At 41.5% G+C, this 17,762-nt stretch overlaps 1 protein-coding gene across 2 annotated transcripts in view; it reads right to left on the bottom strand.

The window, feature by feature from the left end:
• The window catches only part of DNAAF9 (dynein axonemal assembly factor 9), a 124,735-nt gene that overhangs the window by 93,447 nt on the left and 13,526 nt on the right, over nt 1-17,762 (bottom strand). For both annotated transcript variants that reach the window (XM_053671071.1, XM_053671072.1), the window contains exons 2-6: nt 13,450-13,529; nt 8,929-9,048; nt 5,893-6,017; nt 5,008-5,104; nt 4,017-4,123 (exon numbers count right to left, since the gene is read on the bottom strand). In XM_053671071.1, coding sequence (XP_053527046.1) covers nt 4,017-4,123; nt 5,008-5,104; nt 5,893-6,017; nt 8,929-9,048; nt 13,450-13,529 — 529 coding nt within the window. The remainder of the gene's footprint in view (nt 1-4,016; nt 4,124-5,007; nt 5,105-5,892; nt 6,018-8,928; nt 9,049-13,449; nt 13,530-17,762) is intronic.

Here is a 17,762-nt window from a genome sequence, read left to right as displayed (position 1 = left end):
CTACTCCTACCTTTCACAAAACCCCACTATTCTCACTCCTCAGGGGCAACCACTTAAAAGTCTTTTAACATTTTCTTCTGGTAGTTACCTCCACATTTTGTTACGACACATCACTGCTTCTTGACTTACCAATTTAGAAATTAAATACTGGTTTATGACAAAGATACAGCTCTTCTACAACCATAGTCATTGCCACACTTTTCTCTACACACAGACACACACACTAACATTATCTAATACTATACTGTGATTTTTGGTTGTACTTGTAATTATTATTTATAATATTAATACCATATATCTTATTTACTGCAGACCAAGTACATACTAATAGTACCATTTCCTTTTATGAACAATTTTTGCTTTTCCTAGAGTTATCAACAACTTCACTTTTTTCACTTGTTTAATTAAAACAAAAATTAATCCTGAACTTCAATTGGGGTTTTTAATTTTTTTCCTGTCTTTGTTTAACATGTTCAATCTTTCCTTTAGCTTTTTGAACATATGAAATAAAGCTGGAATAACTGTTATAATGTCCCTGTCTGCAACATCTAATATTTGTCAATTCCAGGTCAATCTTGACTGGTTCCCTCGTTATCAGTCACGTTTTCCTGCACCTTTGTAAACTTGACAATTTTTGGATGCCAGACATTGTGAATTTTTTGGCTGCCAGACCTTGTTGGGTGCTAGATATTTTTGTATTCTTGTAAATATTCTTGAGCTTTCTTCCGTGATGCAGTTAAGTTACCTGCAAACAGGATGATCCTTTCAGGCCTTCCCCCCCACTTTTTTTTCTTCAGAGGGTCTACAGTGATGCTCAGTCTAATGCTAATTTTCCCATTACCAAAGTAAAACCCTCCTGAGGACCCTACCTGTTGTGGACCGCTCTGCCTGGTTTCAAGAATTGTAACTAACCCTGTGGCTAAGGATGAGGGAGCAACCTCCAGAATGAGAGCCACAGGAGACAAAGCTTGTCTCTGGTAGCAAATGCTGCCTCAGTTTCCTCCCTGCCCCCAAAGCATGGTTGGTAGTCAGAGACGGGTAAGACCCTTCAGAGGAGGGGCAACCTAAGCTAGATTCAATCACTTGGGAGGCCATTCATGGAAGGATTCTGCGGGGGGGGGGGGGCCTGCAACAAAAGTAAGCAATAGACCCGTGCCCCCCAGCTATGTGACATAGCCAAGTCCCCATGTCCTCTGGGAGAAGTGCTTTCCTGGCTCTAATCTACTTAAGCCTAAATACCTGATGGGGAGGGGTGCAGCTCCTTGCCTTGCTAGAGCAGAGGGGGGCAAAGAATCTGACATCACAAAGAATTCCTTAAAAAAAAAAAACAAACAAACCTGTGAAACCTGCTCTGCTAAGAATGTTTTCATTCATATGTTAAGGGTCTGAGCAGGAAACCCTAAAGTTTCTGCAAAACCCCCTTCCTGACAAACACTGACTCAGACTAAGCCCTCAGATTTCTTTGAAATGTTATCTGTTGTTTGATCCTTACCACCTGTATTAGAGAACCCCTGCCTACTCACCTCTGTTCCTTGGTTTCCCAAGGGTGGAGATACAGGTGGTAAATGCCTGACTGGCTGTCATTTGGGGAACAGTGTGTGTGGGAGGCACAGGCTGTTATACAACAACTTTCAATTAATCTCTTCCTTTTCAATACCACCAATTTCCACCCTTTATCCCCCATTTTATCTTCCTCCTTCTTACCAATTTAATCTATTCGGGCCCCTTCCTCTGCATTGTGAAACAGCTTCGCAAGTGTATCAACTGATTAGATTTTTGTGAGTTCCTGGATTTGATTTATCTTTTTAAATTCAAATTTTAACTTTATTAATGAATTTTGAGACTTATTACAATCTCTCCCTGTAATGAGATTATTATAATCTTTTCAACAATAAGATTATTGAAAAGATTACAATACTCTCCCTTGTAGTAAGGGAGATGTCATCAATCTCTCTTTTCAATTTGCTTGCTCTACCTACCATATCTCATTTCTCTTTATACAAACTCCATTCTTGAAAGAAAACAAAAGAAACATTTTTCTCAATTTCTAGTTTATTTCCTGGAGAAATTTGTTTAAAAAACACGTTGATCTGTCCATGCATCTGATATGCTATGGTCTCTTTCTTATATTGAATCTTTTCATAAGTCTTATTCTACCTTTCAGTACAAAGGTCTCATGTTTGCCCATAAAAAAGGTGAATGGATGCTTGCTCTATGGTTACTCTCATCACTCAGAAGTTTGCTATCAGAATCCTCCCCTTGGGGAGCTAGCTGATGCAAATTTATATTACCAGGTCACGGTTCTAGCAGCTGGAGAATAAGAAGAAAGAGGCTGGAGGCAGGGAAAGGTGCAGTAGAGGAACTTCCCTGCACCACTTCCCAGGAAGCGTTCCCTATATCCGTGACTCCGTTTGGCCTGGCCTAAGTTCCAAGTAAATGCTATGTGGGCTTGGGCTTGCTCTCTTATTCTGGTCTCTACTACATCAGGGACAAAACACCCTTTGAATTAATAACTTTCTTCTGGGTATGGCCATGCAATACATAGAAGTTTAAAAAAATAAAATTATAAATAACTTTGCTCCTTCTCTTAGTCTGCAAAGGAGATAAGAACCTTTCTATCAGGCCTTTGATAGGTGAACCAGAGTGGAATAGAGAACAGAATGACAGAACTGATCAGTAAGCCAAACTGCTCCATATCTTAAAAGGCTAGGAATGATAAAAGGGAGGGAACTGAAAGTGGGGGGTTATAGTGGGGAATGAGGCGGAAACAAAGGAAAATATGTGAGAGAATGAGAATTAGAAGCTACAGAGATGAGCTCCTTTTCCACCTTCCTGGCCCGTCCTGTCCCACCTCCCCTGTTCTTACTATATGCTGGGTGCTGTTTCCTCCTCATTGCACAGCTCACCCTCTAAAACCACCGCCCTACAGCAAAGATCTACACTGCCTCATGAAGGTTTTTTGGAAGGGGATTTTTACTCCTTCTGGTTATGGTGTGATGTACCTTAAGGCAGGAGCCGGAGGGCTCCCTCATTCGGGCTGCCTGAATCACGCAACCTCCTAGTGCACTGCTTTCCAATGCTCATCTGGAGGCAGGACAGGTGGCAGGCACACAGGTGCTGAAGCCGAACTCTCCGGACTGGACCCCAGCACTGCCACTCACTGGCTACTGGCTCTGTGACTTCTAAATGAACTTGAGAAGTTCATTTAGCTTCTTTGTAAAATATGCATTATAATAGTAACTATTTCAGAGAGTTATTGTAAAAATTAAAAGTCAATTCATATAACGCGCTTAGGACAGTGCCTAACATACAGGAGGCACTCTATAAGTGCCCAGTTTATATAGTTAACAGTAAGTATTATCATTATTACTAAAAATGTTAAACTGCCTCTCTCTATCTCCTATGGCCTGCCTCCATTCCAACCCCTACTCTTCTAAATTAGAAAGCATAGCTTCCATCAGGGGCAGGTCCTGCAGCCTGTCGATGCTCTGTGACCAGTAGCCAATGTAAGAATTCTGTGGTTTTGGAGCCAAAAAAGTGGAGTTCAGTGGTATGCTTCTCTTCAGCAATTCTCTACAGCCTATATTCCTCCGCATCACAGAGTCTGCCAGGCAAGCCTCCATTCATTTCCTAGGGACGCTGCTACTTCTCAGAAGGAGGGTCAGAATTAGCCCTGGCCTTGCTTCCAAAGGTCCCACTTACTCTATCCTTAACAGTCTCTCTCTCTCTTTTTTTTAGAGAGAGGGGAAGGGGGGGGAGAAAGGAAGGGAGAGAAACCTCAATGCATGGTTACCTCTCACACCCACTACTGCGGACCTGGCCCGCAGCCCAGGCATGTGCCCTGACTGGGAATCAACCAGCGACCTTTTGGTTCAGAGGCCGGAGCCCAATCCACGAAGCCACACCAGCCAGGGCCTTAATGGTCTTTAAACTTGCTCCATGCCTTTGAGAGATCACTGACAGCTTTTCAGAGTATTATAGTGACACACACCAGCCATACTGCTTTTTACACCTACCTCGTATTTCATGGTAAAAAATCCATCCCCTCCAATGCCCTCAAGTGCAAAGGCCTGTACAATTGGCCACTTCTCCACTACAAACATATCAAATATCTGCAAGTGACCTAGAGGAATCAAATACAAGAACATGTATCAGATACCACCCTGGATGTAACAGTCTAAACCTGATCTAATGTGGCCAGACAGGCATCTGTTCTGAGCACAGCCTCATCTAGCAAAATAAAATTGAAACGGATAAAATCGTTACATATTAAGACTAGAAATAAAAGTGAAAGCTGAGGAAAATTCAAACCATAAACAAGTTACATAAATTCACGCTTCTCTATAGTATAATTTCCCATTCTGGTTTTGTAAGTAAGTAAGTAAGTAAGTAAGTAAGTAAATAAATAAATAAATAGTGGCCTATTACATCTGACTTGCATCAGTTAGTGGATATAATTATTAACAGACCCAAACTTGGCTCCTCTCCCTTAAGAAACATATCCAAACAACTTATTGAAGAGAAAAATCACCAAATCAAAAGTTTTCCTTTCTTATAACAGCATCGTCAATGTGCAAGGATTTTTTTTTTCAAATAAGATGTAAGCACTGTCAAACTTGTTGATTTTTTTCTTATATTGTTACCCATAATGTTTTAGCCTTACTGTCAGCATATTTTTAACAGCTACCCGATTACTATTTCTTACTAGCAAAGGCCTTACATCTATACTCTACCCACACTGTGGGGTACAGACTAGATGGCAGCTGTGGTACAGGCCTCGTCGGTTCTTCTAGCTGACCACAGGCGGCCTGCCTCCTTGCTGTGGAAACTTCAGTTATGAACACAAGGGGCAGGGGAAAGTTCCCAAATTCCTTTCTGCTCTAGCCTCTGACTCAGTGAAAACAGATCAATGGGTTTCCCAGCTCAATGCCTCTAATGAAAGAAGCAGGGGCATGTGATTCACATACCGTCCAAGCAAGGTTAACAGGGCTCATTCCACTCACTCACCTTGGGAGCTATAGGGAATGCCAATTCTGCTACAGTCTCGAACCATGTCCACGAAGCTGGCAATTTTAAATTCTTCTGCAGCTTCCTCATCTTCATACTAAAAAGGGAAAGTGAAAGGAAAACAGGCTCTGACAAGACATCATGCAAAGTCCCATATTTTCTCTGCATTTTGTGAGAGTTGCCCCAAAAAACATGTATAAAAGACTGTACCCGGGAGGGTGTTTCCAGTGCCAACATTTTAGGTTTGGTGGTCAGAAACACTCTCATTCCCTTATCTCATACCACACACTAATCAGCTCAAAATGGATCAACCACCTAAACTCGAGTGACAGAGAGAGAGAGAGAGAGAACTTGTCCTCAAAAATCCCACAAACGCTCACATGGAAAGACAGGTTCTTGACCCACCACATCACGTCACATTTTCCATGAAATCCTAAATCTCGAATCCAAACTTGATTCTCGGCCAAACCCTTGAAATAATAGCTCAGCGGAAACAGAAACAGACACCGAGAAATCCAAACACGGAAATGTCACGGAGCTTATCCAGGTCTCTCGGAGCGGTATGTGGGCACTAGTCCCCCAAGAGAGTGTGTACAGGCTGGTGACAAAGCAGGACAGGAAGACACGTTCACAAACCTGTACTAGGTCCCAATTTGAACAGTCCCTCTGTTTCTTTCAGGCATACAATTTACCCAAAAAGTAGCCACGTAATGAAGTATGAAATGTTCCACTTCGATAACTTTTTGGTGTAACCGCATTCTGCAATTTGGTGTAACTGCATTCTGCAATTTGACTTCTCTAGGGGCCTCCTATTCCAGATTGACATCTTCCCGGAAGAATATTCTGAGAGTGTCTGCAAGTGCCTGCCCCATCTCGTCCCCTCACCTCGTTTTCGGTCATGCAGTGGAAATGCAGATTCCTCCAATGTGCCACGCAGGGTAAGAGATAGCGATAGTTCACAGGATTACAGTACAGATGGACACTGTCTGACTTAATCAGTATAATCACATCTGTAAGGAAACCAAAATTAAAACACAAGACCGTCAAAAGCATTTTCTTTAGACATTTCTCGCCCACATAGTTAGTAAAACCATGAAAACTACTTCAAAGTCAGTATAACAAAAATCTGGACTGAAATTCTCTCATTGAGCAATGTGCTTCGAAATGACTGAAGAACACTCAAGTGTGGACAGCAAGCATTTCCTCATCCCATTCCCACGTGATGCTCCCACCACTGTGGCCCTCCTGTGATGGCGATGCAGGCACACGAGAGGTAAAAAGAATGGCCTTCGGTGTGTTCTGCAAAGTGCAGCACAGTCCAATCTGCGGGACAAAACTGGGCTGTGTACTTCACTGCAGAGGTGAATCCGAAATGGAAACTCCACAGTCTAGAGCAACTGAGGCAGGAAAAGGGCACTGAATTCAGCCAGTGACAAGTTCTCTTACAGGCGTCAGTGTCTGAAGCTGCTGGCTGCTGGCTCATCTGACTCAAAGGACACTGCTGGCTCCGGAAAGGGGTGAACTCTGTACACAGGAAAGGCCGGGAGGAAGGAAGTACTACAGGCAGGTGGACAGGGCTTCTAGAAATAGATCAGCAACTCACAAATTTAGGGAGTAACCATCCATGGGTGGTAAAAATAAAGCAATCCCAAGAATGCAGATAAACTTAGACAAACTAAAAGAAGAGCCGTGGAACAGGGCAGGAGTACTAAAGCGGTTTGAATGCTGAGCACGAGAGCAGCCGTCCTTCCAGAAGGAAAGCAGAGGCTCCTTTCCATGGCCACGGCTCCTCCAAAGTGCAAAAACACAAGCCCGAAGAAAACGGACCACAGGTGACCACACACAGCTGGTGGCATCTTGAAATAAAGCTCCACAATGGCGACCTTGTAAGCCACTTTGAGCTGCATACCTGGTCAGACCCAAGGTGTTCTCGGGAGCACAGTATGGAGTAGCTTCACCTCTGACTCTCAGGCTAGCCCTGGAGTCGAAAGGTGGCAGAGGGTGGTAAAGGGGCCCCTCTCATGGGCTGCTTTTCCTCACCCAGGCCCCCGGAAAGAGCCCTGCCCTGAATCACAGGTTGACCACCTGCTGAGCGGTGCAGAGTTTAATGTCCCTTGGAGAGCCTGTGGCTTCTTTTGTGGCATATATTCTAATGTGTAACACACTGCAAAGAATTCAATAAAAGAAATATTGTAATAGCTACTAAACCTAATTAAGAAATCTCAGGATTTCTCAGGATCGACATCATCACGATGAAGAACATTTAATAGTGTATAGTTAGGTAAAAGCAGCAAGCATAAGAGAATTGGATGATGTCAACTACTTTACAAGTTTCTTTTAAAAATGATTCCTTCATGTTGGCCTCTTTTCCTTTCATATAATTAGAGACTGAAATGTAGAAGCATAAACCCAGTGATCTCAGCTTTCCAACCGCTTGAATTTAAAATATGAATTTATTAATTTTGAAGAAAATGCTCATTTCATAAGCACCCATTGTGCCAGGTGACAGGATAGAAAAAGATCAACAAAAAAAACCCCCCAGCAACCCCCCAAAAAACAAAGAAAAACCCCTGAACAACACTCCTTTGAGGATTTAAACTATTTCCACGATTTCGGTACTAAAACGTCCTTAGCAGCCTTGGCTGCCATGAAATATGTGGCCAGTACAAGCATCTGTCTTTTTATAAGTTTCTAAATGAGGTGCCGAGATGAATTCTTTCCAAACCAGGAGATGCTGTACAGCGTACAGAAACATTTTTTAGAATCAAAATCTGAAACTAAATTCAAATTGAAAAAAATTTAACAAAAGGAATCATTTTGGCCTCTTTCTGCACCTCCAAATAAGAAAGAAATCTTTACTCAATCCCTAAGTATAGACAGTATTAAGGACTTTACTACAAAAGAATTTTCACACACACTAGGCCAGAGTTTCCCAACCTCAGCACTCCTGACAGTTTGGACCAGATAATTCTTTGTTTGGGGCGGCTGTCCTGTGCCTTATAGGATGTTTAGCAGCATCCCTGGCCTCTACCCACTCTACCCAGTTGTGACAAACAAAAATGTCTTCAATTCTTGGCAAATCTCCCCTAGGAGCGAAAACTAACCCCAGCTGAGAACCACTGCACTAGATCCACACAGCAAGATTGTACCAACGTCAGATGTTTCCTTTCAAGCGTCCCCCAGCTGCTTCACAAGAGCTTTCTGTCTCTCGTCCAATTTGATTTGTCTATTCCTGTGTCTCCTGACCCGTCTGGCAGACAAGTCCTGATGCTAATATGTGATATCAGAGATAGCTCCTGGGCATCAGCCACAGCAGCATCAACACAGGGTGAGTGTCTCGGAGCTGAGGAAAGGGGAATGTAAGCAGAAAGCCCTCATTGTAGTCATGGGCATCGTCATGAATTAAAGTCATACAGGAAACAATTCCCAAAGACAGAGCAGGACAAAGAGCCTTTGTTCCTGAACTGAAGATCCACATGAAGTCTTCCTTGGAGGAATATACTACAGGCTCGTCCCTGACTCACAGCTGAAAGGGGCTTCGCAGGACAATGCACATAATCTGAACCCTCCCAGCATGTAGCGGCAGTAGGCGATTCAGCGGAAAACTGGTACCTTGTCAGAGAAGATACAAAGCCAAACATCGATATTTACTTTTTTCTCTAAAGCTGATTTATCCAACAAACATATTCTGAAAACCACTTGTTGCTAGTCTCTTATCCAGCAGGTAATTTACAAGAGCATATTACTTGATATATCAGCAAAGAAGAAATGTTGTTTTTTATTAATAAAAAAGTAAAAATTTATTGGGGCTTCAGGCTATTTTAAATTTGATCATATTTTTTCATAAGAACATAAAGTAAGGATCTGAAGAAATCAATCACCTATTACTCTTTCATACAGAGTTTACCAAATTGTACTTACCATCTAGAACTTCTTCAGAAAACCCTGTCTTCTCAAAATCACCGACATTCTGATTGTACAAACCAAAGAGAAGATAATTGGCCAGCTCTCTGCAGCCTTCATTGTACCTGCTATCGATTCCTGCAAGGCAAAGAAGGCTCTGATCAGCTGTGCTCCACTGTGGGGGCAAATGAGCCCCAAGAGTTTGCCCTGCCCAGCACAACCCTGATGATTAAGTAAGAGGCGACAGCTTAGACCAGTTCGGTACCAGAAACCACTCTCAGTCACTCTCCATGAAAGAAGCAGGTCTCAGTACCAAGCACCCTTGCTCATATTCAAGAGATAGTCAAACAGCACAGGTAACTGAAAGTGTTAATTGCCAAAAAGCAATTCTTGAGGACAGAAGAAACCAGAAAATATTAATCCAAGTCCTATCATGGCTGGTTAAAGGTTTTGGAATATTTTCAGCTGGAACGGGAATTGGTGTCAGGAAAATGCTCACTTCTCAAAAAGACTTACCAAAACATGTGGGGTCAAATAAAGGAGGACTGAGGTGGTTTGAAACAAGAAGAGGACAAATGACTGGAACCACACACAGCCATCATTTCACAAAGATTATCTGTGCGGGATGCTGGAGTGTGTGCTGGGCCTACAAACGGCCCTCATGAAGTTCATTTTCCTGCAGGGCTGGGTCAGAGATAAATAAAAAAGCAGTGAAATAACACTGCCTTCACTATGGCCTTTCAATGCCACAGACACAGGTACTACCCGGTTCCTGGGCATCTACAGCTCTGGGCAAGAGAAGTGTGTTAAGAGCAGGGTCAGCTGTCCATGTGAGACTAAGAGGAAGGAGGTGGGAAGAGCTCCAAGAATGGAAGTATGGCTGCGGCCTGGGAGAAAGGACTGCCAGTGGTCATCAGACCAGTGAAAAGTAACAGCCTTCAGGACAGAGGGGCTAGGGACTGCCTGTGTCAGGGGACTTACAACATGGGAAGCCTCCCTTCTCAGCTGAGATCAAAGCAGCACAGCCCTGTTCTTTCCCCTCCAACTCTTCAGTGAAGGGAGGGGTGAAATAGAATCAAAATCAGGAATGGCCTACATGATGCCAAAGGTCGAAAGGGCAGGCCTGGGATTAGTCAGTCCTCTTCTAAGGGTTCCAGCTACATACATTGTCACATAAATTGCTAACACTAAAATGACTGTGTAAAATTAAAGGCAAAAGAAATTATATGTAAGCACTGAGCTCTAGCTGATCAGGCTGATTCCCACAGAGGCATTATGGGTAACAAATCTGACGCTACTACCCATGTATACCGGAATTAAACAAGTAAATGGATGGTAGATGGAAGGTGCCTGGTTTCTCACTGGTGGAACAGGAGTTTATAGATAAACAAGAGGAGGAGGCTAGAATGATCCATCTGGCAATGGGTTAGAGCGGAAGGCATTAATATGAATTCATGTTTAATTTAATATAGATACAAATGTACACATAACGGATGTGTGTGTACACACACCAATGAATGTACACATGCATATGTCCCTACTCTTTCAGCTGACGTGGGCCAGCAACAATGACAGCCCTTCAGCAATAAGCACACTCAGTACCCAGATCTTGGTTTCTAATCCTATTCTCATTAAAGAAACCAGAGCTCCTCAGAGAAATGGCTGATTTGGGGACTGGGACAGGAAATATGCACAATGAGCCTGGAGCATCTTTTAGTCCCAGAAAGTACGAAAATGCTAAATAAAGAGTCAAACAAAAAAACTTTGATAGGGGTCTATCAAAGGGAGGAACACAGACATAGGAGCCAATTTAAAAAGCTCCAAATGGCCAACGCTGGGAGTAGTAGGGGATTATAACTCAAGTAGGTTTACAGTTGTTCATGTGGAAAATAATATAATAATAAAGAATAATACATGAATAAACTGTTCTGCATACTCACAACTGTAAACCTACCTGTCCCCTGTCCTCTATAAATGAAGTAGTACTAGATTTTTAACTCAAACTTTAAAATAAATATCCATGAGCCCATACTGATACAAATGATTGAACAAATAAATAAAAGTAAGGTGCCCTGGATGCTATGGCTCAGTGGATCGAGCACCACGCTGCAAACCAAAGGGTTGCTGGTTCGATTCCCAGTCAGGGCACACACATGCCAGAGTTATAGGCCAGGTCCCCAGTAGGAGGCATACGAGAGGCAACCGCACATTGATGTTTCTCTCCCTCTCTCTAAAAAATAAATAAAAATCTTAAAAAATATATATAAGAGAAGACAAATTTCTTATGCAGAATTTCATATAATTTAGGGAGCTCCTCCCCTCCTCGAGGTGACAGGGCATAACTCCTGACTCCTTAAAGAGTAGGCTGCACGGTGACTTCCTTCCAAAGAGGACAGTATGAAAGGACAGGTGGGCAGAGTATTTCACAGTGTGGAACCTGAAACACTACCTTAGCCAGCTGATCAAGGTCACTATAAACAGTGCCAAGTCACGTTGATAGTATGTGTCCTTGATATCACGTGATGAAAATGGCATGTTACTTCATTGGTCTTTCACCCCAAAACTCCTAACGCCAATCTAATCATGAGAAATGTAAGAACCCCAATAGAGGAATATGCTCCAAAATACTTCACTAGCACTGCTGAAAACTGTCAAGGTCAACAACAAGGAAAGTCTGAGAAACTGTCACAGTCAACAGGAGCCTAAGACATGGCAACTAAATCCAATGTGGTATCTTGGATGGGATCCTGGAACAGAAAAAGAACTTAGGGTAAAAACTAAGGAAATGTGAAGAAAGTATGGATATGTGTTAACATCGATTCGTTAATTGTGACAAGTGTAACATATTAATTTAAGATGCTAATAATTTACAAAACTGGGTGAGGGGCATATGGGAACTCTGTGCTGTCTTGCAATTGACAGAGCTCCAAAGGGCTAAAGCTGGAACAATTTCAAGGAGCAGTGGATTATAAACCAAAACTAAAACTGCTCTAAAGCTGTTTTAAAAGACTGACCATGCCAAGTGTTGGCTAAGGAATAAAAGAAATGGAACTCTCATGACCTGATGGAAAGAATATAAAATGGTACAGCCACTTTGTATAAAAATCTTTATAGCAGTTTTATCTGTAACAGGCAAATGATAGAAACCCAATATCCAGCAACAGCTGAATGGGTAAGCAAACTGGTAATATACGTACAATAAAATACTAATCCCCAATACAAAAGAATGAACTACTACACAATACATACTACAATGTGGATGAATCTCAAAATAAATAAGCTAAATGAAAGAAGTAAGGTAAAAAGAGTACATACTGTATGATCCCATTTACATAACTCAGGGAAATGTAAACCAGTGCACAGTGACAGGAAGCACATCAACAGTTATCTGGAAGTAGGGAGGGGGCGGAATGGAGAACCCACAAAGGGGCACAAGGAAACATGGAGATAATGGACAGGCGCTCTGCCTTGATTGTGCTGGCAGTTTCACACACATGTCAAAACGTATCACACTATAACATTAAATATGTGCAGTTCGTGGCACGTCAATTATTGTGCCACCAAGCTGTTTTCAGAAGGTTGGCAAAAGATCAGTTAGAACCTTTCCTACACCATAATAACTAAGTAACAAATATTACAGTGGAGGTGAGTGGAGTCAGAGCTGCTCTGAAGGGTATTCCACGGGTTAGAGGGTTAGAAAGCTAGACTCAGCCAATCAACCAACATTTAGTTGTTATCACTATTCTAATTACCCAGAAAGGAGAATCCACTAAACCTCAGAAGCTATTTAAGAATATACAAGTCTCCTCACTGATTTCTTGCTTCCCCTTCACATAAAGTTCTGTCCTGAAGTTTGATTAATTTTTTACCTCCATCTTCACGCCCAAGCTCAAACACACTAACTTCTGCAGTGCCGTGGTATTCTACATCTAAGCAGTCCAGGGGTGTTCACCTGGGGCCCACTGGCCACATGCAGCCCGGGATGGCTATGAACATGGCCCAACACAAAATCTAAATACAACCGTTCTTCCAGTGTGGCCCAGAGATGCCAAAGGTTGGTACTACTACTAATTTACTAGTCAATTTGATATTTAAAAAACTCCAAGATAATATGATCAAATGAAAATTTAAAAAATAAGGTTAACAGCAATATGCATAAAATGTTCCCATTTGCATTAACAAAAAAAGATACAGTGGACAATGTTATCTCTGGGGAGTGGGACTGGGGATCTGGGATGGTTAGGTAGTTCTGTTTATTATTACTCATGTATTGCCTTAATTTTTAAATTAATGCACTGCTCCCTTGTAATATGTGAGGAGAAATGAGGTAATATGTATGAAGTGCCAGCCCTGTGGTAGGAGCTCCCTGTCTTACTGCTATTTCACACAACCTCATTGAAACAGCAACCAATTTCAGGGGAACAAGAGCAGGGGCATTAACCCACAGCTTACCTCACAATGACACTACAACCAATATCTTCCTGTGAACTGAAGCCAAGGTGCCCCAGCCCTGAGTCCCACCTTGTTAAAAACACTCACCTAGGATGCAGAGGATCCCGTCGGGTCGAGACTTGCTGCTCTGGGTCAGGATGCTCTGAACCTGGCGGAGTCGGCTGCAGCTGCGACAAGAACAGAAATCAGCCCCCTGAGCGTCAGCACATGAAGGCATGAGGAGGAATGACTGCTAGGGATGGAAACTGGTCCTTGTCTGGTTTTGGTATCAGAACCACAAAATGAATCGGGAAGTGTTCCCTTCTCCTATTTTCCAGAAGCGACTATGCAGAATTGTTCAGGGCAATAAGTATGAGCTGCCCATTACAAACTGGACGGTCAGTGGCTCTCTGGCTCAGCGTAGGATGGAGCCAAAGGCCCTTTTATGCTCAATGCTGGACAACACTGGGACTCAGCGGCTGGGCGGAAAAGACCTTCAATGACTTTTCATTTTTGAGGATGACTGAAGAGTTTCCACACTGATTTGCCCTAACTGTGGTCCTCACTAGTCTGTCAAAAACAAAAACCCAAAGAGATACAAACCAAAAAAACTGGTCTGAGGACCTACATGAAGCTCTGATTCACCATCACAACTCTGCCCATAGAGATGTCAGCACAAAGTCCTTGCTCCCACTTTGGTCCCATTATTCCTTTGGCCTCAGGAATATCCCCTCCTCCTAAACAAAGCATACGGAGAGGCATTCCCAGACATTCACATCATTTCTAAGGACCCCATGCTCTCCATACCAACCCTTTCTCCTTCCCAGCAGCCTGAGAGAGGTGCTCAATTTCCTGCTCAAGACTGATCCCTCTGCTGGGTCTCCTCTGCTCACCCCAGGTCCAGGACCTACCTCTACTATTCAATCCCTAGCACTCCTACAACTAACTTTTCCCTACAGTCAATGTATTTCCAGCCCTACCACACCAATATATATATATTTTTTTTTAGATTTTATTTATTTATCTTTAGAGGGGAAAGGAAGGAGAGAGGGAGAGAACTGGCCTGCAACCCAGGCATGTGCCCTGACTGGGAATCGAACCGTGGTTGCTTGGTTCCCAGGCCCGCGCTCAATCCACTGAGCTACACCAGCCAGGGCCCTACCACACCAATATTAACTACGGTTCTCTGTAAGCCAACTACACTAACTGTTCCATCCTTGACCATCAGACTGTATTCCCCGCCCTCACTGAATCTGCTCTGGTACGCTGCCCTACACGCACCCACGCAACAATATTTCCAGACAACAACACTATTTCCCTTCCCTGGACTCCTTGTCTCCCCTGGATTCTTCCTGATATTGCCAGGCCCCCAGTCATCCGGTCCACAACTTAGTGATCATCACCACTGTCTTCCCTCCAGATGTTCACAATCTTTCCTCTAATACCAAAACCAGACAAAGATAGTACCAAAAAAAAGCCAAACGACCAAAAGGCCAATATCTATCATGAACATAGGTAGAAAAACCCTTAATAAAACAGTAGTAAACAGAACTCAAAAACATACAAAAATCTACAGTAGGTCCTTGAATAACATTATAATGTGGATGAGAAAAAAAATCAATTTCCAGCCAGGGCCACTGCCTGTGTGAAGTCTGCATGTTCTCTCACATCTGCGTGGGTTTTTCCCAGGTATTCTGGTTTCCTCCCATACCCCAAAGATGTGCACGTCAGGTGAATTAGCGTGTCTCAACTGCCCCGGTGTGAGTGAGCGTGGGTACAGGTGTGCGGGTGAGTACATCCTGTAATGGAAGGGCATCCTGTCCAGGGTTGGTCCCTGCCTTGCGCCCTGGGCTGCTGGGAGAGGTTCCAGTCACCTGCAACTCTGGACTGGAATGAGCGGAATGAAAATTACGTTACTTGTTTTTATTAATCTTTCTTAAATGTATCTATAGCTTATATTTATTCCAATGTTTGTTTTGAGTCTTTATTTACAAGTTTGGTGATTATGGTCAAGTTATGTGACCACAAATATACCAAAGGAACTTAACACTTTGTTTCTATCAATTAGCCTATGGTAAAATTAGTTTTGTTATACACTGTCTTCCCTAAAGTCACAGTTTCCAAGAACCTGTCATTGATAGTAAGTGAGGACTTATATATACACCATGAACAAGAGGGAGTTTGTCCCAGGGAATGCAAGGTGGTTCGTATGGGTAAATTAATCATGTAATCCATCATACTGGCAGGCTAAAGAAGAAAAACAACCTCATACAACCATGTAACTGAAACAGAAAAATCACCTGATAAAATGCAATACCCATTCATAATAAAAACATTCAGAAAACTAGGAGTAGATATGTTTTCTCAATTTCATGATAAAGTACTTCTACAAAAACTTTCAAAGTAAAGCTTGGGATTATACTTAATGGTGAGACAACAAGTTTTTCCTTTAAAATGAGAAACAAGAGAGGATGTCTGCTTTCACCACCCTATTTAACAGAATACAATGCAATAAGTTCTAGACAATGCAATAAGGCAAGAAAATAAAAGGCACACAGATTGAAAATGAAGTAGATAATCTCACAGAATCTACAAAAAACAAGTTCATTAGACCAACACATAAAAGTCAATTGCATTTCTATATAAAAGCAATGAACACATGAAAATCAAAATTAAAAATACAATACAATTTAAATATAAAATCTAACAGAACATGTATAAGATTTATACACAAAACGCTGATAAATTAAATACAAAAATATTTAAGTAAATGGAGAGACATACTGTACCCATGGAAAATAAAACACAGTGAAGATGCCCACTCTCCCCCAATTGGTGTACAGGTATAACACAAATTCTCTCAAAACTCTAGCATGATTTTTTTTGTAGCTATAGACAAGATTACTCTAAAACTTATTTGAAAAGGCAAAGGAACTATTCGAATAGCTAAACCAATTTTGAAAAATAAAAAAGGACAAAGTGGGAGGAACCATTCTACCTGATGTCGAGACTTACACAGCTCAAGTAATCAAGACTGAGTGGTACCGGTTGACAGACAGACACATAGATCAATGAAACAGTACAGAGTAGCCATAAATAGACCCACACAAATACAGACAACTAATTTTTGACAAAGGTTCAAAAGCAATTCAATGAAAGGACAGTCTTTTCAATGAATAGTGCTGGAGCAAATGGATATCTACAGACAAAAACATGAACTTCAACCTAAGCCTAACATCTTACACAAAAATTAATTCAAGATAGATCATGCACTTAAATTTTTTAAATGTAAAAGTATAAAATCTTTAGAAGGAAACAAAAAAATATTTAGGAATTAGGATTTGATGTTCTTAGACTTGATACCAAAAACACGATCCATAAGAGAAAAATATAATAAATTAGACTTCATCAAATTTTTAAACTTTGCTTTGTGAACAACCCTACTTAGAGAATAAAAAGACAAGCTACACATAGGGACAGTGTATTTGCAAATCACATATATGACAAAGGAGAACACATAATTTAAGAACTCTCAAAACTCAACAGGAAAAAATAATCCAATTAGAAAATGGGCAAAAAAGCACGAAGAAACATTTCTTCAAAGATGATTCAGAGATGGGACATGAAAACACGCTCAACATCATTATCCATCAGGGAAATGCAAATTAAAAATAGCATATTACCTCACAGCTATTAGAAAAGTTAAAATAACAAACAATGACAACACCAAATGCTGGTGAGGATTCAGAGAAACTGGATCATTAATACATTTCTGAAAGCAATTAAAGATAGCAATAACAGAAATACATCTGTGCTCATGAATAGGAGTACCGAATACTGTTAAGCTGTCAATACTACACAAAGCAACTGTGACGATCCCTATCAAAACCAACAATGTTTTTGCAGAAATCAAAAACATCCATCCTAAAATTCGCATGAAATCTCAAGGAACCCAGAATAGCCAAAACAATATTAAAGGAAGGGGCAAAGCTGGAGGACACACTCCCCGATTTAGAAAGTTACTACCAAGCCAGAGTGATCAAAGCAGTGTGGTGCTGGTGACTTTTGACAAAGGTACTGAGACCACTCATTGAGAAAGGACAGTTTTTTCAAAATATGGCTTTGAAAAAACTGTATATCCATATGTAAAAGAATGCATTTGGATCCTTACCTTACACCATAAACAAAGTTTAATTTAAAAGAGAATAAAGACCTAAATGTAAACCTAAAACCATAAAACTTTTACAAGAAAACATATGTGAAAAGCTTCGTGACACTGGATTTGGCAATGATTCCTGGCTATGACATCAAAAACACAGACAACGAAAGAAAAATATACAAATCAGACTTCATCAAAATTAAAAACTTATGTTCATCAAAGGACACAATTAACAGAATGAAAAGGCAACCCACAGAATGGG

The sequence above is a fragment of the Artibeus jamaicensis genome, unplaced genomic scaffold (assembly GCF_021234435.1).
Source record: "Artibeus jamaicensis isolate MK-2021 breed Jamaican fruit bat unplaced genomic scaffold, CSHL_Jam_final contig_685, whole genome shotgun sequence".
Taxonomy (NCBI): Eukaryota; Metazoa; Chordata; class Mammalia; order Chiroptera; family Phyllostomidae; genus Artibeus; species Artibeus jamaicensis.
Note: the sequence above shows the minus strand (reverse complement) of the source record. Positions and strands in the feature narration are given on the sequence as shown.